This window comes from Microchirus variegatus (assembly GCF_963457635.1).
Source record: "Microchirus variegatus genome assembly, chromosome: 6".
NCBI classification, from domain to species: Eukaryota; Metazoa; Chordata; class Actinopteri; order Pleuronectiformes; family Soleidae; genus Microchirus; species Microchirus variegatus.
Window position 1 is genome coordinate 9,330,296 of NC_139807.1, and position 23,783 is coordinate 9,354,078.

Consider the following 23,783-nt stretch of genomic DNA (forward strand, 5'->3'; position numbering starts at 1 on the left):
TATTAGGGCATAAAATGAGCACGATGTGCCATCAGTGATGAAGGAAACACGTTATATTGGCTTCACTCATAACAATGGCATTAATATATTGAACGTTTTACCAAAATTTAAATTGCATAGTTGTTTGTACTTGTATACACACACAGCTATATATACAGTAAATCTGACATGACAAAGACTGACGAGTGAAGCCTTTTTTTTCATGACAGTTTTGACCTGAGAAAGAAAAGAATGTGAGAAGAAGAGGAAGTAGCCAAAGGGCACGATGTGTATATACTCCTCCTCATCAACATCATCCTCCTTTCTTTGTCAGCTGACTGAATAAACACCGAGACAGGTAGCTTTTCTCTGCGGTTACATTGTAGAGATTAATCTGAAGGACAAACCCATGAGATTCCATGAGATATTAGATCATATTTCAGGACCAAGCCTGTGTAAACATCTATGCTTTTCTATTGTTTTAGTCTCAGTTTCTGTTTGTTTGTGTCAGTTTCTGTGCTGCAGGCTGTTACATAAACGTAATTCTCAGACTGTTGTGTGAAGAAAATAAGTTCATCATAATTGTCAATATAATTGTGTATTTTTCAGCTAAAAGTATAAAAACAATTGTGCTCACCAATGGTGGAGTCACAGTTATATATATTTATCTGATCTTGTTATTGTGGAACAGCAATTCAGGGTGTGAAGGAAACACCTTTAGGTTGTTTTCCCCTCTCATCAATCCAAAGCTGTTTAATTTGCTAAACTTCTCAAACTAGATCTCCTTTCCATCACTTTGATCAGTTTCCATCAACATGCAGACTATTTCAGTCCAATCCATCTTTACACCTGCCTGTCTAAAACAGTTTCTCAGATGAGTAAACACCTGTCCAGTGTGACTGGAGGAAAGAAGACTCACAACTGCTTCCTGCAGGAAAATCCTGTACGACACATGGTTACATAACAACTGAAAATAGCACACGGCCAATGAAACAACAAGACCAATATTTCCTATTAGTTTTGAGATATTGTGTGGATATATTACTTTTCACAAAACAACAAATAAACCTTCAAATAACATAATTATTATTTACCCCGTGAAGTAGCATTTGATATTAAGGGTATTGAGGGTCAGGTCAACTTCTACGCTGTATTAAAGAATCAGATGATTGCAAACTATTTAAAGCCTCAATTTAATCTCTTGAATTTTTAATGATACAAATTATTTGTCGCTTTAATGTGCATACTTTCTGGTTTCTCTTCTCCTCTACGACAGTACACTTTTTTTGAGGTTTGGGGGGGGGGGGACAACAACAATTGGAATTGGCCATTTTGAATAAGAAAATCGCAAATAATCCATACTTGACACACACTGACAATGGACAGCTGGTTTTAATATTATGGCTGGTCAGTGAAGGTTTGTTAGAGTACACATGCACACAGGCTACATAAACACAGTAAAACACACAAACACACTCATGCACACACACACACGCACACTGCAGTGCTTTCAATCAACTCTTTGTCCTGCCAGAGCCAGTGGAGCAGCTAACATTAGCCCTGTCCCCCTCTCTCCTCCATCTCAAGCAGCACCTTTCTGAACCCTTGTGTGAATGACACCTCTCTGATGCACTGCCTGCCTGCATTAGAGCTGTATCCCCCTCTCTCTCACACACACACACAAATACACACACACTCCCACAGTTCCACACAAACACATACAGTATCGATATATAAAAAAATAACCACATGGACTTGGCTTTGTTACCAAGCAACAAAAAGTCACTCTTCGGCAAGTGATTTAAAAGCCTCTTGTGTTTGTACAGAGACCAGTTGTGTCGAACAGATATGCCATTGTCGCTTCACGACACAGACTCAAACAAACTTCCATTGATTCTCATTTACTTGTTGGGTGTTTGTGCGATGCACAGATTGACAGACGCACAAAGAAATGCAGAATTAGCATCACAAAGAAGCTACCTATTAAGACGCGACTGAATTATGTTCCTCATCAAAACTCAAGTCAAATGACGAATTAAACACGTCTTTGTTCTTAACATGCATCTGCTGCCATCGATAACAAACATAATTCGATTTGCAAAGTTAGAAATGTATAATATTAAGTCATAAAAAGACCACAATGTGTCATCATAGATTAAGGAAACTTCACCGATCACTGGAGAGCAGGCAGCATATTCTGCAGATCACACAGGTTTTGTGTTTTGGTCTGTTTTACCTTCCACCCCCACACATCAAATAACACAATTAGTAGCACTTCAACTGATGGGATGGCAGAAGAATGGAACTATTGTGCTAGCATTGACCTAAAACCTAAAAAGCCTTGGTACCCATCTCAAATATATCAAGCCAGAGAAGAAAGCCTCCTCTGTACCGAGGGTGTAAGGATAGAGGATGTCACTACATGTACAGATTATGAGGCACATCAGGTCCAATTGTGATCTGTAAATTTACAAATGCAAATACAATTGAATGAACAGAATCAAAAATACACTCAAAAGCTCCAGAGCAGTGATTTCCAAGGTCTGGAATAGACTTTGAAGTGAACTTCACATCCCTGCTTTAAAGTGAACAGGGATGAGAAGCCTTTTAAGAGCAAAGTAATGTGATCATCCACAACTCCATGACAAGTGTGCAGAATACATATGCTGATAAAGGTCATGTGATACAGTCGAGAAGTCAATCACAGTAAAAGTGGTGGTGAGAATATATGATTTATATCCAGAGATTACAGTCTGAATGATGTCTTTTAAATCTATTTATAGAGCCCAAACTATATTTATTCAAATGTAATTTATTGGTACCTTTTAATGTTTCACATTATCCGTCTGCTGATTTTGTCTGGCTCTGTCTGACAGCTTTTATCGTCTCCTGAGCCTGATCTATGCTTTTGTTTTGCTGTCAACGTGCTTTATAACCCCTGTGGCCTTTTTTATACTTTAAAGTTGATATTCGATGATTTGCATGTCACATATTTACAACTGCCAAACCTATTTTAGCCTCAAAAAAAACAAACTACAAGTATAATGCAACATACAGATGAGGAGCAGAAGTCTACAGTATATCTCTCAGATCACTAGATTTACACTGCGCTTATGAACCAATAACACAATTATTATCTTGCCTTTTTACAGCTTTAATGACAAGTTACGCAACTTGTTTAAAAAGGTAAATACTTTGGCTATGGAGTAAAACGAAACTGTGTACACAAAACAAAAAACAAGCAAATTGGTGGTTACTTACTTGGCGGTTGGGCGTGTTGACGTGTCCTGCAGGTCTCCAGGGTCAAACAGCTGAGAGCCTTTCAGTCCCAACTCCTCACAGCCGCGAAGAAACACACTGAGGTTGTCCTACGACAAGCAGACACAAAAAACAGAGCAAGGTCACATCCATTCACTGCACAAACATTTCTCTGAACTCAATAGTGAATATCATGGAAATATAGTCTTATTTTCATCACGTATTGCTTGTCCTACTACCTAAGACCTTTCTCCTGCTTAAAAAAAAACACATTTCTCCCCAGTGTGAGATGAATTACAACTAATGTAAACTACCGTTTTCTATAAATTGTATTGTTGAAAACGCATTACTAACACAGCGACTATATTTATGAAGCAGGTTACACAATAAGTCACACATGGGACACTCAGCTGAAGGATTTCACTCACACGAAACCTGTACTTCCACTTTGTCTATTCTCATTGACATAATGAAGTCTCCAGTTACCCTTCATCCAAACCTAACTGGAGACTAGGAATAAATCCATAACAACTTTGTATTATACTGATACAGTAGCGCAGCCATGAGTATCTATACTGATATGAGACAAATGTTATTTTAATCCCGACATCTGTGGAAACAAACGTCCTACCCGCATAAAGAAAGTAACAGTTATCCCACAACATCACTCCTTTTTGGCTTTATAAAATATTTTCCCATCTGTTTCTATTTTATCTAAAAGACAAAACGGCTGACATGATTCATGCGGAAGTGCAGCCATCACACAAGCTCTGATTACATAGTCTGAACTCCAAAATATCCTCCCTCTTAAAAACTGCAGTGTGTAACTTTTTAATATAAGCAAAAATGTCTCTCAGATTCATGCTGATGAAGCCTAAGCTCCACATGACTCGCTCCGTGTTTCACAGTGTAGTGGTGTTTACATCTATCAACACCTCTCGACATTCCCTTGTTAGACACGGGGAGTGATACGTTCTATATTATGACAGTAAGAGAAAACAGCAATAATGTGCATTTCAAGCAACACACCTGCAGAGTGAAAACACAAGGAATCACCCAAGTACCTGGTTGTTCAGCAGTTGTAAGAGATAAATGAAATTATAAAAATATAAGCTCCCCCAGTCAGGTCTGATAGTATTTCCAGACAGAGCCCATTTTCAGATGAAAGATGCAGCAAACGGATCATGTTAGTTTATGACTACATGAACAGAGGCCAAATAATAACATCAAAAACAACACTAGTGCAGCTTTAAGGTCGACTACTGAAAAAAAAAAAATCGATTGAAAGCAGGATTCTGTAGACATTTGGATACAAATCTGTCTGTCAGAGATAAAAAAAAAAAATTAAAAAAACATGGAAAAAGTGCAACAAAAAGAATACGAAAAGAGTGCAGACACTGTGGCCCTCAGACACATGAACACACACAGAGTCTGTGCACAACATGAAAATCAGGGTTAGGCTACCTGCTCAACAGCAATGCGACACCACCAAGGTTCGTGTCCAGCTCACCTTCACCTCCTCCCTCAGATAATTCCAACTTTCTGTCTTCACTTTATCTTTCCTTCAAGTGTATTCTTTCCCAGTTGTTTTTCTTCTTTTTTTATCTCTCCTGATTCACCTGCACTTTCTCCGTCTCGGGGCTTCAGTCTCTCTCCATCATCTCAGTCTTCCTCTCTACTCACATCTCCGCTCTCTCTGACAGACTCTTTGTTGGGTGCAACCTGAGCTGAGCTCTCCTCTCTCGTTCCCAGGTTCTCCCTCTCCCTCTCTTTGTTTCTGTCTCTCTATCCCTCTGAGGGCCACAGCCAGAAGTCCTTCCCTCCTCCATCCCCCCCACCCTTTCTGGGTGTCACTATTTCCTCTCCACACCCTGATTGTCCTGGGCACCCTCTATCTCTCTCACAGACTGAAACACAAATACAATGTTGCTTATATTTACATACACCATGAACAAAGTAAATAATAAAAAAAATGTTGTTTAATCAACTTCACATCCAGCCAGAGGGATTCTGGACAGGTCAAAGGCTGGAGTGCCCCTGAGCAAGGCAACAACCCTCAATCCCTCCCCGGACACACAAGTGCTGCCCACTGCTCCTGTACCCGATCTGTGTGTGTTTATTACTGGTGTGAAATAAGGATGGGTTAAATGCAGAGGTTAAAAGCACTATCAATAGCTGTTTGTGTGCAAATATAAGCAATTTATATTATTTCGTATTATAAATAAATAAATATAAACTATTCTCTTAGGGACACTTCCATTCATTTGGACAGCCTAAAAAGTTACGCAAAATTGAGATTGTGCCTTATTTAGAGCAGGGTTTGGACTCCATGAGGACTACTGGCCCTGAAAATGTCAGTGTTTATGCCAAAAAGATCCGAACGAATACAAGTAGACACACACACACACACACACACACAAACACACACTTGGAAACAGTTTTTCTCACGATCCTTTGCCATTTGTTGCAAAACACCTCCTCAAAACCCACCCTGCAGCTTCCTGTGTTTTCTGGACAGCTACAACTCTGCACTCCTGATGAAGCAACCCCACCCACAGATACACAAACACGCACGGACGCACACACACTATCGCACACATGCACACACACAGTTTTCTTTGTCACCGACACAGTAATCTCATGACTGCTTTACCCCAGGGAGAACACACCTATAGTGGGATTAACTGAGTCACAAACACACACACGTATGCACAGACGCACAAACCAGACCAAAGTCACGTTTGACCTCTCAGTGAAGGGCTCTTTGCTCATTTGCATCCAATTATAATAGTATGTGGATCAGTAACATGTGATTACTCTGAACAATAAGGTCACAAGCTGACAAAGGGGATGATATTGTTTCCTTTCAAACAGATCCAAACTGGATGAGCTTTGTAGAGAAAGTAACAAAAACTGGGAATATCTGTTTGGAAAGACACACCAGGAGTGAACATTTCAAACTTCATATTGAACTCTGAAATGGAGAGAGTTGGCAGAAAAATAAGACACTGAACTTTTTTAATAACAAGAAAACTCAATAAGACAAGAGTTGCTGGTCGCTGGTGGAAGACAACTGGTGTGTCAAATGGTTTGTGATGTGTGTGCTCAGTCAATCAGCCCTGAAAACATTTCACAAGCACAAAATATGAGTAATTCAACTATTGATAATCTAATTATGAAACATCAAAGCCCTGAGCACAACACAAGTATTTAAAAACAATCACACTCTCCTCTCAGAAATCATGTTGTGCAAATTTCAACTGCTGCCATGAGATTCTTTTGACATACAAATCAACAACCAATAGAAGCTAAAAAAAAATAAGTCCCACACTCCCCCCCTCCTCTGTCAGCTGGTGTTCAGCATGATCAGGAACAATAAACATCAAGATATAAACAACAAGTGATTAAAATGGCTCATTTAGTAGCAACTTGTAATTATTCCTAAAAAGTAACATAGTGAGGTGTGTGTGTGCGTGTTTGTGTGTGTGACTTTGCAGGTCACTGCCACAGGAAACTGGGCGTCTACTGCAAAGACATGACTGACAGTTGAATGTGTCTGCAGAAGGATTGGGAGGTAAGAGGTCGACTTTAATACAATCCACTGCAGTCATAATAAATTTGGGCAAAAGTCATCCCCCAGTGTGGAAATAATAATAAAAGAAACTGTGGTAAGATTAACAAGTGTAAAAATGAAGCAATAAATTACAACAAAATGTGTGAAGTGGAGAAGAATGGTCAGCGCGAGGGGCCACATAAATAACTTTTACGACCAAAATGTAATGCGTTAAAAGAAAAGTCATCTAACAGAGCGAACATGTGCCTCGAGAAACAACACACACGGCAATTGTTATTTGATAGAACCAAGACAAGACCCACCACAGTTTCTCAGGAAACAGGAGTCCTGATTTGGGATCTAACTCTAATCGTGTTTGTAATGTCGAAACAAAATGTATAACCTATAGCACAACATAGCATAGCAATAAAACATAAAACTTCACCGTTTCAATGTGGATGTGGCCTAATATAGTGTCAGGCATGTTTTGAATAGAACGGGACCTTATGACACCAATAATTCATCCTCTACAATTAAGGAATAAATATGAATAAACCGAGAATTACAGCAGTTTTACGTAACAGCCTTAAGTGTTTTTATTTTCCAACACTTGCGTCACAGGAAAAATTACACAAACGCCTGTTGCCGTAAAACTTGACGTCCGGAAAAACACTTTTTTTCCAAGCACATGAATCAGTGCCATTCAACTCGCAGGCAGATCACCAGTGCGTGAGTTTACACACTGTAAAACATGAGCGGAGCACACGCCAACAAACCGACCTGTTCACCTGCAGAACGTGGAACCCACGCAACTCCAACTGCCGCAGCAATGAGGTAGCTGCTCTGATTACAAAACAGCCCAAAACTCCTCAGAGACTCATTTTCCCATTAGCCCCCCCAAACAGGAAGAGGAAGGGGGAGTAGCCTGTGTTTTATTACGATGGGCCAGATAACAGCGGACCCCTTGTTTATGCGTTTCTCACCTCCCTAATCACAGCCAGAGGGAGGAAAGAAAAAGCAACAGGAATTATGAAACTAAAAGTATAAAAGTTCATTTTCTTTAGGCACACGTGCAGCCAGAAGGTGTGACTTCTTTTCTGTCCCCCCCCCCTCCCCCCCATGTCAACTTTTACATGTTGCATAAACATGTTGTCCTCAGTCTGTGATTCATTCCCCCCCTTTGGACCAATTAGTAATGGTCACATTATGTTTTTATGTCCTGTAATTGTCATGTTTATCTTTGGTGCCAATTAGATTTTTTTATATAATAATGTTGTTTTGTCATATGCATCTGCACACAGGCTTGTGACACCACATATAAAAATATTTAAGTAAATTGCTAAAAATATATTGCCAAAATAAACAAAAAACTTAAAATTATGTTGCAACTTCCTTCTGTAATGCAAAGTAAGCTTTTCGTCTGCAATACGCTTGGTGTTAAAAGGTTACATTTATTTGTAACAGGGACCAAGTTTGAGATCCTTTAATCTTCTTTAAAATGTATTGTCTGTCTAGTTTCTATGTTGATGATATCAGTGTTTGGTGTCATTTGTTTGTACATTAAATTAAAGTTTACATCACCATACAGATTAAAGTAGATGAGATTAGATTAGATTCACTGGGGAATTTCGTGTGTAACAGCATCTGCAAAAGTTCAGAGTTAGAAAGGTAGGAATAGAATTAGCAGTGCTTTTGTAAATTATTGTACCGAGACAGAAAGGAGCAATGACATGAAAAAGAAAACCCAACAAAAATATAACCCCAGAGTGTCAGAAAGTCACTGTGAATTATGCACTTATCACAGCCAGAGTGGTGCAGAAGTTGTTGGGTTTGTAAGCTCTAATGGGACCATCAATTGTTATTCTAGCTGTGATTGTACGGTGGGAAAAGGTCAGAAAAGAATGGTGGCTGTGCAATTATCTGCCACTTGTTAAAAGTCAGTGACGGCCAATCAGTGACGCCACAAGATAAGAAAAGCTATTTCAGCCCAGGACATACTTCCTTGTCTGGTCTGTCTTGTTCTGACCCAATTATACCCGCACGTCACTGTACACTTTTTGTCTTCAAGTGCTTCAACTTCTGTCCTAATCGCTCTTTTTTAACTTGTCAATAATCTGTTATTACCAAGCAGACATCTTCAACATTTGCTGTTAGTATTAAGTAAAAATAAGTATAGTGAAACGATGGAATGATGGTTTGGTCATGTCATGGACGTAACCTGTAAATACAGTCCATATCGATGATATATTAAATTGCTGTAACATTTTAATTCAAAAAAATCAAAAAAACAAAACCTTTAAATGTGAACAAACTTTCAGACATCACATGTAGAGAGCAAGTCAGGAGGGAGGAAAGAAAACACACTTGGCGTGAGATTGAATATGGACTTTCCCTCTGCCTGTGTTTACATGTCTTTACTGCTCCTGAAAGGCCACTTCATGCCAGATCACGGTCTTAGGTCATCATGAAGGGACTCCACTATATTACACTATACTCAACTGAAACACAGCAGTGTTCATGTCAACTGAAATCCACAGGCTCTCATTTAGAGGAGGAAGTGAACTTTCTTGAGATTCCTGAATAACCCCCCCCCCCCCACACACACACACACACACAGACACAACACTTCATAATCTTGGATTTAGGTTTTTGAGAGCAGCCTTTAATTGACTTGACAGAGTAAGCGTGAAGGAGAGGAGAGAGAGACACGCAATAAAAGGACCACAAGCCAGAATTGAAGGGCTGCAGCCACAGAGGCACCAGCACTAACCCTAACCCAGCAGGCAACAAGCATTTCAAACATAAAACAATTCAAAAGTAAAAGTAGACATATGTGAGGGTGTCTCATACTGAAACCCCTGTTATACCACCATGTCACGTAATGAGATCAGGTTAAAGATGAAATTCACTTTTTAAAAGGTCCAAAGTTCAACATGTAGGAGGGCTTATTGACAGAAATCATTGATACCAATTCTGTAAGTGTATAATTACTTATTCAGGTTTTATGGACTAAGAATGACTTATTATTTTTTTAGATACCTTAAGTAAGGGCCTTCCAAGGCAACCACGTTTGCTGCCATGTTTCTACAGCCAAACATGAAGAGATCATTTTTTAAAGCAGAGGCTTATTATGCAAAACAAAGAAGAATTACATCCTTCCTGGTGTGCAAAGGTCACTGTAGTTACTCCATTTGTTACAATCTGCAGTCTTACTTTAGATGTCACTAATTCTTACACCTTGGACCTTTACCATTGTGAGAGCAGTGAATTAAAGCAACATCAAAAAGTATTTGAGAAAGAAACAAGCTCTTAAACAGAGGCCACAAGAATGAGGAAGCGACAGCCGTGTTTAAAGATTCAACAAAGAGCAAGTCATGAGCTTTGGTGGAAAAGCTACTTAAAATAGTGAGGACTTACCAGGCCAGCAATGGGCGTAGGAAGTCTGTTAATTTTCTTCACTAGACCGGGTTTAATGGAGCTCAGCAACCTAATAAAAAAAAGACAGAGGAAAGAAGACACCATTAGCTGAATACTCTTTAAAAACAAAATGGTGATTTGCAATATGATAATCCTTTATATCATAAAATGCAGTGTGAAGTTAAAACCCAGCATGGGAAGAGTAAAATCTCTGCAGAGTTCTACAGAAGTGTCTGTAAAATGGATAAGATTATACAATCACTGCTCGTTTCAATTTTCACTGAGCTATTTTCCTCACATCTCCCGCTCTTACACTTATTGTATTGTAATTCAGCCTCAGTGATGTTAACAGCAGTTCAGAATCAGTTATTTTGCAAGTACATTCTGTAATTTTACTTTTTTTGAGCAAACCCACTCAGCTTCATTATCTCAAATACAGATTTGCTGCCTTATGTTTCCCAGAATAACCCAGAGACCTCAACAAGGACGCTGTTCCCAGCTCTATACACAACACTGAAGACGGTATTTATTTTCCTTCAAAGAAATTGCCCGGAATGAGAATAATGTAGAAGTTCACCTTATCCTAAAGTTAAAAAAAATCTTCAAAATTGTGTCCTCATCTTTTTGACAATGATACATTTTAGTAGAGACAAGATTTACAGTGATGACAAAATAGTTTAAGGAGGGAAACCATTGGTGCCCACTGTGGACAACCACTGTTTAAATGTAAGACACCAAGAATTAAAACCACAGATAGAGACACATAGGCTTCATCTTATAAGTGCGTGCCAGGACAAACAAAATGACAGACAACTGTCAACGATCTGGTCACACGATGCACTTAAGCAGCAGAGGCAACAAACACAGGGGATGTGAGGCTGATGAATTAATCACAACAGTAATTTAAGGATTTGAAACACTGACCAAGAGGATCACAGGTGCGATCACTGCAGCTGAGTGAGGTGTTCCTGTTTAAGACATCTGCACAGATTTACTCCATGTCAGTCTCTTTCTAGGCAAGTTGACGAAGTGATGATGAATGTACTGTGACACAGGGGGTGTTTGGTGAAAACTACACCAAAAAGGAACAGTCATTATTAATCAGTTGCCATGGTAAGAATGGTCAATAATTTCAACCTGATACTATAAATACTTGGCTTACTTGGCTTCAAAAGTAAATTTAAATCTTACAAGGGTTCAAAATTTTATCTCAACTCGAAACAAATTACATGTTCAGTTATAATAACAAATATAAGCACAGATACAAAATGATACGACTTCTTAATTCTCAATCATTTTCAAATTAAAGTCGCAAGTTGCAAAGGCTGTGATGTAAAACAAATCATATGTTAATGTTCTCCTCCTTACATTCGAAGATATTTAATTCGTGTCATGTGGAACCATTGAATCTATAACACAGTGAACTTGAACTGAAACTTAACCTAAATTAATCAAATTGTAAATTAAATCACAGTATCCGTCAGAAAAATTGTACCTGTAACTAAATAATACAAGTTCAAGTACAATCATTGAAGCATTTAGCATTTCAAAGCTATTTCATAATACTGAAGGCCTGCGGTGCGACAGACGCTACACACTCAGTCGTTCCAGGATATTCCACGAATTCCAAAACCAGTTGGGACACTGTTAAATTGGTCCTTGTGTCTGTTATCGCAATAAAGACAGTGAAAACACTGAGGCTTGTGTAACTGAACTTGACACAGAGGAATGTGAATGAGAGACAGTGCGAGTGTTTGTCTTCTCAGTCTCATTTTATCACATTATGAGAGGCAAAAAAGGAAAAAGTTCAAGTGCCACAGTGGGGGACAATTTGACGGAGTGTCAGTCTCTCCTGTGACAAATCAGTGCGTGTATGTAAAGGAAACCTGTTTGACTGCTGAAGTTAGTTCCGACTATAATTACTAGGTAGGTTTCGTTACTGTGGGTTAACAGGATTGTCAGAATGTTAGGATACCGAAACTCGTGATGAAAAGGCATGTATATAAATGTGTTGTTGTTATTAATTATATCATAAATGCAGGAAGAGATCATTATGATCTTTGCAGCAGATTTAAGCCGTTTTAAGCTGTATGATGACATTTTCAATGACTTCAACATCATTAATTCAAATTATGGTTGTAGTGGAGCTGCTCAAGCATGTGGATTTGTTTCACTCCAGAGTACAAAGAACAAAAGGTGAGTGAGAGATTTGTATCGCATGCTATGCTTATACATGTACAGCTGTCGGGCTGTTTATGCGGACAGAAATAACTTTTGCATAAGGCTAACAGAGCTGCACACAACTCAACAAAGCAATCACGGAGCAAAATATGACTCATGGAGTCTGTAAAATGTCCACAAAATCAAAAAAATTTGACAAGACAGCTGGCATAGGAAGTTAATGAAAATATGCCAAATGACTTTTGCAGATATTTACATTCTTACTTACAGTCGCTATGGACAATTTCAGGAAAATGTCTTGTTTGAAAGCAGCTTAAAAAAGATCTCTCATGTTGTCTTAGTTTAAAATGATTATTGAAGTTCACCCTGAAACAGCGTCTGGACAAATTAGACAATGATGGACCATGACAGTTGGAATGAGTGCTTCATTTTGAAGAAAGCATAATTTCCTTCAAGTGAATAAAAGCAACAGAGATAAAAGTGAGTCAGAACTTACTCGCACAGCAGTATGCCGTTCTCCAAACCCCCTCTGAAATCTTTGTCACCAAAACATCTTCCCGTCACAGCCTACAGAGAAAACGAAAGGGGATGTTAGCAACAAAAAAAAATACAGCATGGCAGGCATTAGAGGTCAAAAAGAGAACATAAAAAAAGAGATCACTTTGGTTTCTAAATCTTAAGTCTACAAAAAAGAAACTCAGCTTTGCAACATATCTTGGCAATGGTATGGACAGTAGCACAAAGAGCTGCCTGCCATATATCAAGTCCCTCTCTGGTTAACAGTGCTATGCACTAACAAGCTTGACATAAGCCACAATCATCCCGACCAAAAGGCCCTGGCAGGCTAATGTGTCGTGACAGGGGATTTATCGGGTAATAGTTGCTCAGACCCTCTGAGGTGGAGAAACTGCCTGTTTGCATGTATTTGCATGACTATAGAGCACGATCAGATTATACGTGTTCCTTCTATGACAGATATTACAACTAATATACACATCTTATTCATCTTCTTTGGGGCTCCTCCCTTTAGGAATCGCCATAGCGGATCTGGATCTGCCTCCATCTCGCTCTTTTTCCCATGTGTTCTCATCTGTTACAACTGTCCAATATCAAATTATAGTGCTTGTGTTACTACAATCAGACTGTAAATACATATTAACATATTAGTGCACCTGAAATTGTACTGAATTTTCAGAAAATGGACTAATGGGTTGAAATGCTATGGCATGAATACATTCAATTAGATCCAGTTCCTCTGCTCATGCTCTAATAATTGAAGTAAACAGAAACAGAACAGCGAGGAGAACACATGGCTAAATCCAAAATATAGGACTGAAAAATGTGACAAGTTATTTTAGTCTGTGACAATAGATTAACTGGAAAATGCCAAATACTGACAAGCTGAAAGGGGACATAGCACCACCAAGTGTAACGGAGTCACATGCACTTCATACGATAAATCAGCTCCCCGCTTGTGTTTGTATACTAGGACAAGGACAGTAGTCATATTACATGGGGTAGTCAGGCTAAAAAGGAGCGTGAGCTTGTGCATGGAAACTGAAAATTATCTGCTATAGCTGAGCCAATTTAAAACCCATTTATTCATACATTCAACACTGGCAGGTATTTGGAGGAGGGACCCCTCTGGTCTGGCCAGTTTAGTAGCCAAAACAATTACAAGATTAAGTATCCTGAGAGTTTCTTTTAACATTTATTTTCACAGCTGTGGGGACAAAAAGTAATGTGGAGCTGTTGAGTCTTGGGCCAGCTGTGGATTTCATGTTGAGCTTGGAATTGTTATAGAAGAGTAGAGCAGCTGAATGTTTACATAATGGACCGCCATTTCTGCTGCTGGCGGAATCGATTACAATTTTGAACCATCCTTTGTATATGACTTGTTGCCACCAAATGCAATAAATTGGATTTTCTTTAAACGCAAAGAAAATCTGTTTAATCTAAATCATGTAGAGTAAGCAGTACAGGTTAGCGTATTTGTTCCCTTCAGTTTGAATGAGAACGAACAAGGGTTGTACCAGAACGGTCCTAGAATAGACCCCTGTGGGATACCACAGAGTAATCTAGTTACCAAAACCTCATTTAAAACTATTTTTCAGATGTGGTGATCAACTGTGACAAAAGCGTATAAGTGTTAGGGATATGGACAGACAGAGACGCAGATGAACAAACAGAAACAAACTTTCCCTGTATGTTGACATTAAGCTATTCGATGCCATCATTACCAACTGCAGCGGCACTTCTGACTGTGCCTGGTGTTGACAACACAGTGATGACTGAAGTAGGCCTCACAAATTCAATAGCATTGGAAATGAATACTGCACTGAATAGTGTTTCTGTTTATTCTTAACAGCAGATGTATGACCTTATGAGGCTAGCAAGGTTAGTAAATACAATTTACAATACAAAAAAAATTGCTCTTTAATTAATAGAGTTTGAGCACGAAATCCAGTCACAATTTGTTAAAAGTTCCTGTACAATTGGTATCGTTTTTTGTGCATTACCTTGGAACCAGTGAGGTTTACGCCATAGCACCCTTCCATTTGAACACACCCCAAATATAACAAAAATTTCAACTGACTTACAATATTGGATATATACCCCAATCTTTCAGCACTGATCTCTTCTGCAAACATCAATGTCTGAGTTAACATGGTTCACATTACGTGATGGACTAACATTTTGCTTCGGCATACACAGTATATTGTGTCCCTACTTTTCTTAAGCAACTGTGGATAAGAGAGCAGCAGATCGGTCAATAACTTCCTCACATTTTGCACACTGAAGAATGACATTTCCAGATCTGACCGTACATAAAGTATTCTGTGGTCTTCTACATGAGGGAATAAGATTCCCTGTGTAATATGCGTAGCAATGCCAAGTTTAGTTCACAAGAGCAAAGTACTTTCTGGTTCTGCTCATAAGAAACTAACTGCTGATCCAGTGAGCTTGACACTTTAATATAGTCTGCCTAAAAAATCTGCAGCTGAGCAGATGACCTTGATTTAGGAGCTAATAAATGTGTCAGATGGATATTGGTACTGAGCTAAAATTGTATGAGCCTTGACTTATCTAATACTGGTCAGTGTTATCCAGAACCCCTCTGAGATATAGCAAAATACGGTCAAGAAGTTGTTCCCTTGCTCAAAAACACAAAATTGCAGAGAAGAAAACGCAGCATTACAACAATATTAGCTCTTCAGGAATCTCCTAAATGAGCAGGAGCGCACATGGAGATTAAAGTTTCACAGTTGGAAAGAGAGATTATAGTGTCACGGTGTGAATGATGATCAGTGTGCAATTTAAAGAGAAGAAAAGTGCTGCAGGTGCAGAAACTTGGAGACAATGGAAAACCAAATCACATTTAAAAGGGACAGCGTGCAAACTTTGTTGCACCAGTTGCAGATGAAAATCCTTCACATGTGTGTGTTTGTATCTAAACACAAAATATGTTTAGTTTGCTCTTTGTGGACTCCAATGAATGCATGGTGGTCCAAGTTTGTTTAACATTAATTTAATAGTTTCATAAAAAAAGTTAAACATCAAACTGTGTGCATTTGAAACACCATCTTCACGTAGATCGACTTTGGGGGGTGATTTAACCTCTAGGTAAAAAAAACTCAATTCATTTTCTTTCTTCTTTTCCTTTTTGGTTCCAGCAACAGCCACAAAAATATGCTTTCACATTATCTTGCTGCTCTTTGGCAGTGACTGCAAAGCACTTAGATTTATGTACATCTGTTGTTCCCATAAGTGTCATCCTGAGCTGAAGAGTACATGAAACTCCTGTCTGGCCAAAGGCAACGTTTAGTTATTCACATCTGACCAACATACAAAATAAAGATTTATTTTTCTAGACTATTGAAAATCAGATGTTCATTAAGGTTAAGGCTGCGGTAATTTTTTTGATTATGAGGGCTGATTGCTGTTAAGTTAAGCAGTTGTAATACCTTGCAGACTAATAAAACCCTTCTGAGTTATGGCAGGAAACCACTGCCACAACTCCATTAAAGTTAAGATGACATGCATGGGAGTGTTGTTTATTGTAGGTCAAGGTATCTAAAAAAAATAGTATTATTTGAAGTGGCCATTAAACACTAAATCAGAAATACCACAAACCTCAGACATCAAATCTAACACAGGAAGCACTAAAACACCCACCGATGACCACCCAGATGTAAGTATTAGCGTTTCCTGATCAAACAAAACAAACTACAAGAATAGAAAAAAAAAGTGTAGCACCCTACCCATGTGACTAAGAATACTGAACTGTTTACATTCATCATTCTGGACAGGCTCTGGGTTATTTTAGTTTTGTGGTGCTGTATCAACTTAAAATAATAACTGTAACTAAAAATATGTACTTATATACCTCAGAAAGTAGGTAGGTAAATTAATTATTTGGTGTCTCCACTTAGTAGAACATGAAATAAAATATGATGAATCCTACTAAGAATGAAATGAGGACTAGTCCGATTCTTTGGTTCACTTAATATAGTTTAACCCAGAAATAATAGTAATAGTTAAACCTAATCAATATTTATAATGAATTCTAATTATCACTCACACACAGTACTTAAAATAATAAATCAGTGCATTAACTTAAAGTGATGATGAACTACATACACAACAAAAGTATCACTTAAAAAGGCAATAAACCCACTTCTAACGGCTTCAGAATATTCACAGATGTGTCAGTAACATTCACAGTTCAATGTCCAAATAAACGACCATGTATACACTGTACTGTACTCAAAACAGTCTTTGAAAAAAAAAAACGGTCAAGACCCGACTTGATGCTTGGGATCGGGAGTCAGAAACTCAGTGACCCCTTCGCTTAGACAAGCAAAATAAAAAAGAAATAAATGCATGTGCAATTGGGTTTTGTACTCACACTGTCCGCCCTCGGTTAGCGTGTGTGTGGAGATGATGGGATGGGAATAAGGAGGTTATGAATGGATGGTGGAGAAGAGGGGAGAGAGGAGACCCCCAGTGACCGCGGCCTTGACACCGGCGGCTTCTCACTCACAGCCAATGTCTGCCGCTCACAGCTCCGAGGGCAAACAAGTGTATTCTGTCCACTGTTGAACATACAGACACGTCCTTTATCTCCACGCGCTGCCATGGGCTCATTCCGAGTTCACATAGCAAACAACAGTAACACATTTAGCACAACAAGCAACGGTGAGGCTAATACAGCTTAACGTGTATGCTAACAGCCGCTAGCAAGCTAGCGCGAGCTAATCGCTAATCACGTTTAGCTAAATTATTAGCAGTAGCACACTCCGTGGTTACCACAACATAACATTTACCTTCTGTGTGTTTTGTATGTCCATGTACAGTTGATAAACTCTGCATGTGTCCTGGAAGGAGGACAAAACTCTGGCATTTCAGCAAAATCACCCATGTCGTCTTTACGAAGTTCTCTCAGTCTGTGCTGAGCTAACCTGTCCACTGGATGTCGCCCCGCCCCCGTATCTCACGATTGGACGACCGTTCAATGACGTCTGCGCAGGCAACCAATTGACAAGCTTTACAGAGATAAGTGACACAACGAAATAAAACTGACAACACTATAATATTATTAACAGTGTTCATTACTGTCTTAGCTTAGGCTTCTCATTTTGAATCAGAAAATACGGCCTGTACCCTATATTAAAAATGTATGAATTAGAGTCAAATGAACCCTTTTTTTCATAAAAACAACACATTTATTATTGAACAGATCAATTTATAAACAGCCTGGTGTTATTTTAGACTGGGCTACATAAGGTTTCCAAATAGAGCCATGCTGTTAGACCAACACTGGGTCATTCAAGAGTATCACATTTGTTGTTTTTGGGAATGTCACCCGCATTGTTTCACAAACAATCAAACGATGCTGGTTGTTTTTTTTCCCCACTTCCGTCCTTTTTTGGAAAACCGTGTCCAGACGGAGTTCATTCTCATGGATTCTCGTTCAAAGCAGCCGTGACTATCACTTTGGTATCCACGAAGAAAGGACGCCAGCCGCTGTTTGTTTTATAAACATATGAATAAACTTTGCAGAAGCAAAAGAAGCTTTTGCCGAGGGATCAGTTCTGTGTGTTTCTTCCTTCTCTTTGATGGATTTTAGAAAAGAGAAAACACAGAGTTCTCATATGAAAACTCCCTACAAGCATTGCTTTCATGTTGCAAGAGATAAAAACATCAATGAGGAGGAGAGATGCCTCTTCAGTTAGACAGTGTCTGGCATGATTCACAACTCAAAGACAGTTTACTTTAATATTACTGCCAATAATAATACAGTTCTTTGACCAACAAACAGATAAAGCCCTGGTGATGCAGTCGAGACAACAACCAAAACAAGATCTTCTCGTCTCAGCTCATGGTGCCCATGAGTGGTCAGTAGCTTGAGCTCTTCCCTTAAAACAATCCCTTGCTGCTGTGCAGTCCAACATTGCACAACTACGTGTCCAAAATCAACAATTAATCCGCCAAGGTTTGCAGACAGGCTGATTTCCGTGACTTGGGGGAATTTAAAAACACTACTTACTGCGTGGCCCTGAGGCAAATTATGATCAGTCTGTTGAAGAGCCGACAGCTGTTCGCTCAAGGGCTTGCAAACATAAACAGAGACATGTGCTCCCAGCCTAAAGGCTTGCTTCTTTGTCACATGGCCGCTCTGTCGTTGAAAGCGTTCTGCATTACAACATGTTGTCTTAAGAGTGTTGCGTAATCCTGACAGAATCCTGTGCTATACATCCAAGTCCAAGAATGCATGCAAACACGTCTGCTGGCCTACAGCCAATAATCTCATTAATTCACCTTGGAAAGGGAGCTTAATCTGTAAATGCTTCTTAAAGGTGCATTATGTAATAAATGTAAAGCAACTGGCCATAAAATCCTCCTAATATGTCACAGAGACTCAGGAATAATATTCATATAACAAACTGAACTCACCAACAACAACAGTACAGACAAAATATTTGCATTAAAAAAAATATTTTGCAGACTGCAAATCATGTTTATGTTTTGAAATCATGTTTTGACATGTGGCTCCACCTACCGCCGTCTACCAATCATTGCAATCAGAAGAGTCTCAGCTGCCGAGCAACCACGGGTTTCCAGTTACGTCAGAAAACAAAACCTAAAAGACCTCGGTATTTTGAATTTGAATGTAGTAACCGTTTTTGGCCACATTCTTACATATGGCACCTTTAACAACACAAAGACAACAGCGGACAAAGATTCTGAAATAGAAACAAACAATTCTGCTGAGACATGATCTATGACGTCTAACCTCTCCTCCAAGTAACAGTCATGAACAATAACACGTGTCGGTTTCTTCAGTATTGCAGAGCGTAAATCAGCCGATTCATGACGAGGTTGAAACACACAGCTCTGGCACAAAAATGCTGAGTCAATCCCAAAATTTTTATTATGATAACAAAGAAATCTTCCACTTGGCTTCGTGGGAAACAGAATTTCAAGGCAGAAAAGAAGAAACTAAAAAAGTATTAAAATCGGTAACATTTGACTCTTATTTGGCTGAGGGTCGCCTCAGCTCATGGAGCCACTAACAAGTTCAGCCAAAGGTCGTGAGTGGTCTCTGCCTGCGATCAATCAACTGGACCCTTTCACGAGCTGCCACCACTGTGGGGATTCGCTATTGTGACTACGGACTGTTTGCAGTGAGCCTGGTGTGCTGGCATGTCATTGGATGGTAAGAGAGAGACAGAGAGGGGGTGATATGGTCCTCCTGAGGGATGGATCTGAGAAAGGTTTTAGAGTAGTCGGCGTGTCATGTTTTAAAGATTTCTTTTTGGCCGTCTTTGCCTCATACACTAAAAGCAGAGTTCAAAAAGAGTGTGGAATGAAGTCTGTCCCCAGTCTAAAAAGAATGGGGGAGGTTGACGCGACAATGAAATGCATTCTAACATCTCCACTACAGCACCCTGAGGGAGTTGAGATTACTTAGAATCCAGAAGTGTGGCTGCAAATAACCACCGTTTTGATGGTCACTAATCTCTGATTACTATTCATTGACTAATTTATAGTCAACAAAAATATAAATGCACAAACCTGAAATGGTGAACAATAATAGAATGTCATGACATTTGCTCAGATTCTTGATGCATTTGTTTATGGAATGATTTGTTTTTCTCAAATCCAGTAGTCCAGTGTCACTTGGCCACTCCTATTGACTATAATCTCAGATTGAGTATTTCAACTCACAAGAGTCATGGAGCATGGCAGAGCGGTGGTCAATATGTGTGACCAGTACACAGACATTCCTTATGGTCTGGTCAATAAAAGGGCACACCAAAATGTGGACTTTTGTCACTTGTCAATATGCCACAGATGTCACAAATCACGAGGGAGCGTGCCATTGGCATGCTGAGTGCTGGGTTGAGCGTTACAGCTGTGGCAACACAACTGAACGTGCATCATTCCACGATCATTCCAGGCCACGATCGACAACCTGGTTGATGTCCGTGCGTCGCCGGTGTACCACTCTCCGTGAGGCTAATGGTGGACACTTACATTATTGAAGTTTGTGAACTTGGATCATCGACCCCCATTGTGTTCTTCCTGCCATTACTCCAGGAATTTTGTTTTGAAATTGATCCTAATGCTTGCAAATTAAAGCCACTTTATTGATAAAGTTGTACTGTTATTTTTGGATAGTTACTCTGATTTGTCACATAACGATAACTTATATATTTTTGTTGAGCGTACAAATATACAGCCTAGAAGTGCAACTAATTGTTGGACCCTAATATCCACAAAAATGTAAACTCAGAGAAAATTATTGTGCAACTATTTGGATTTAGGATTAATCCTTCTAATCATTTTTTAAGCCCTTGATGCCAGGAGACAGTAACATTCTCTGTACATCTTCGTAAAACATTACCCATGACAAATTAAACAAAACTTCTACTTCAGAATACGAATTTCACATTCGCAAAACTTCCAACTTGTGAACTCTTAAGCTTTCATCGTCGATCCACATGCAATGTTCAAAAGGACTCATCTGGTACAACACACATTACATTTAAGATAAGCTACAAAATATAAAAACAGCACACTTTAGGGATGCACTGAGTGGGGCACAAAAGCTGGTACAAACTCTCACAGCCAAAGACTGGAGAGGTTCCAATAACATCTGGGGCCAATGTGAGCGTGGAAAACAAAATAGCTTAGTCTATCTTTTTTTTCCTCCCTCCTTGTCTAATTTTAGCATGAATCATGAGGTTTCCCCTGATTTGGCATGGGTTTTATAAGATTTGGGACTAATATTGGGATCATTCTTCTCAAGACCACTAAGTAGCAGCAATCAGTAGCAAATCCAACCATTTACCAAGTCCAACTCATCTCAAGGCAGTGTAGCCAACAGAGGGGTGGCTATATACTATATCTACATATAGTACAAAACGGACTTGTATCTATTCAAAAAAAATAGACACAAACAAATAGATTCATGGCACACACATACATCATCCTGTCAAATGACAGACATTTTAATAGCAGCATGTGTTTATAGTTAACCATGCAAACACCCATGTTCTCATTCGCTGATGGGAGGGGATTTTATGAATCGAGTGAGCTGGTACCACAGCGGCACAGAGACAATGAACAAAAGAGTCTTACAAAACAGGGATCATCACAGGTAATCACAGCTAATGGAGTCTAATTAGCCTGGTATTATACAGCAGAATCAACTGTGGACCGCAATAGTCCGATCCCAGATCTGGACCGCGTCTGAGGGGGAATATTTATAGACTGATTTGATGACAGCTGGAATATTTAGACTCAATGTGTTGTGGTAGAAAGACCATGCTTCACAGACCAAACTTTGCAATGGGTAACATCTTGAGAGACCACCTCAAAGAAACATGACTAACGACGTCTGTCATAATAAAAGCCCAAACATCAATAATAAAAAAGAAAAAAAAGAAGATACAAAACAGTCGTATTACTTTTTAACTGAAAGACAACATGAGGGATATCATGCGTGGGATAGAATGTTATGCAAGTCTTCTGCACTTGGATTACCACAAGTTTACCTTCCACATGTGCCAACCACACACTCTGGGCAGCAGCAATGAATTATGTTGATTTACAGTGAGGGAGAGCACGATGAAAAGGGGGAAGGAAGGAAGACATAAATAAGAGTGATGGCTGAAGGTGAAGATCAGTAAAACACAAGTGCAACTTTACATTGTTTGTAGAAAGATTTTATGGGATCACTACCGGGTTGTTTCTATAGAAAATATGCAGGTATTTTGGCCTCAGCGATGTTTCATGTTTTCAAACACACTTTCGCCTGCTGCTCTCATTTTAGTCAGAAAAGCCCAAATGTTTCGAGGCACACGCCGGATCCTGTGAGAGTCATCTGGCGTGGGAAACCTTACACAACCCCCCCCGATTACTCATGTTCTGCTCCCACTCAGCAAGACGCACTGGATTTTCATGAGCATAAGCTACTTCTTTATATTTACACGGAACAGATCACCAACACTTGTTGGTTGGTTTTCTGTGGGAAAATGGATCAGCTTTGGTTGATCAAATGCAGTCCTACTGTGTTAGAATAAGAGGCAAGGTTCAGTTTATTAAGAGGATGATGGTGATGGAGGACTTTGAAGGTGAAACCATCACCCCTCCAGAACTGAAGATAAACGCCACAATCAGATATAACAACATCAAATGAAGTTTGCTGCTGTATCCATTACATGTTCTTGCAGAGTAGATGTGGTCCACAGAAATATTTGCATACTTAGCATGTGCTAATGACAAAAACATTTTTAAACCATCAAAAATGACTAATCAGCTATTGCTCCATAAATTGGAAACAGTGAAATAAATAACTGTGAAGGCCATTTTATTCTCCCCCCTGGAGCTGTTTTCAGTGATTTCACACCTTTAGTCTCTGGAGGCTGTCATGATGATGAGCTGAGGAGCTGAGCTGTGAATGGACGTCCATCTGCTCCGGGTGTTCACACTGTAAATAACCTCAGAGTCTGCTCCATATGTGGCTGGATTCCATATCAACGACAACATGTCATCGACGTGGACCTTCGTTTAATGGATGAACGACACGGAGAGGTGCACCCGTATGCTCAAAAGTCAAATAAAATGGTCACAGGATAGACACACGAGACAGCATGAAATGTGTTGCTTGTTAAAACCGCTCTCCTTGACACTGTATACAAGTGTTCTTGTGCAGAGATGATGCGATTCCTTTCAGCGCTAATGAAAGAGACGACACGCTGACTGCAAGACCTCATTTGAATATGACAAAAGCAGCTTTTTATCACGAGGCCTAACACGACACGACAGCGTAACAGACTGATTACGCACTCAAAATACAAATATCATTTATAAAACTTTGTTGAAT

At 39.3% G+C, this 23,783-nt stretch overlaps 1 protein-coding gene across 1 annotated transcript in view; it reads right to left on the reverse strand.

Moving 5' to 3' along the window:
• The window catches only part of LOC310929123 (LIM and calponin homology domains-containing protein 1-like), an 85,296-nt gene that overhangs the window by 37,168 nt on the left and 24,345 nt on the right, over positions 1-23,783 (reverse strand). Inside the window, exons 2-4 of the mRNA XM_083891834.1 lie at positions 12,885-12,955; positions 10,208-10,277; positions 3,241-3,347 (exon numbers count right to left, since the gene is read on the reverse strand). Coding sequence (XP_083747960.1) covers positions 3,241-3,347; positions 10,208-10,277; positions 12,885-12,955 — 248 coding nt within the window. The remainder of the gene's footprint in view (positions 1-3,240; positions 3,348-10,207; positions 10,278-12,884; positions 12,956-23,783) is intronic.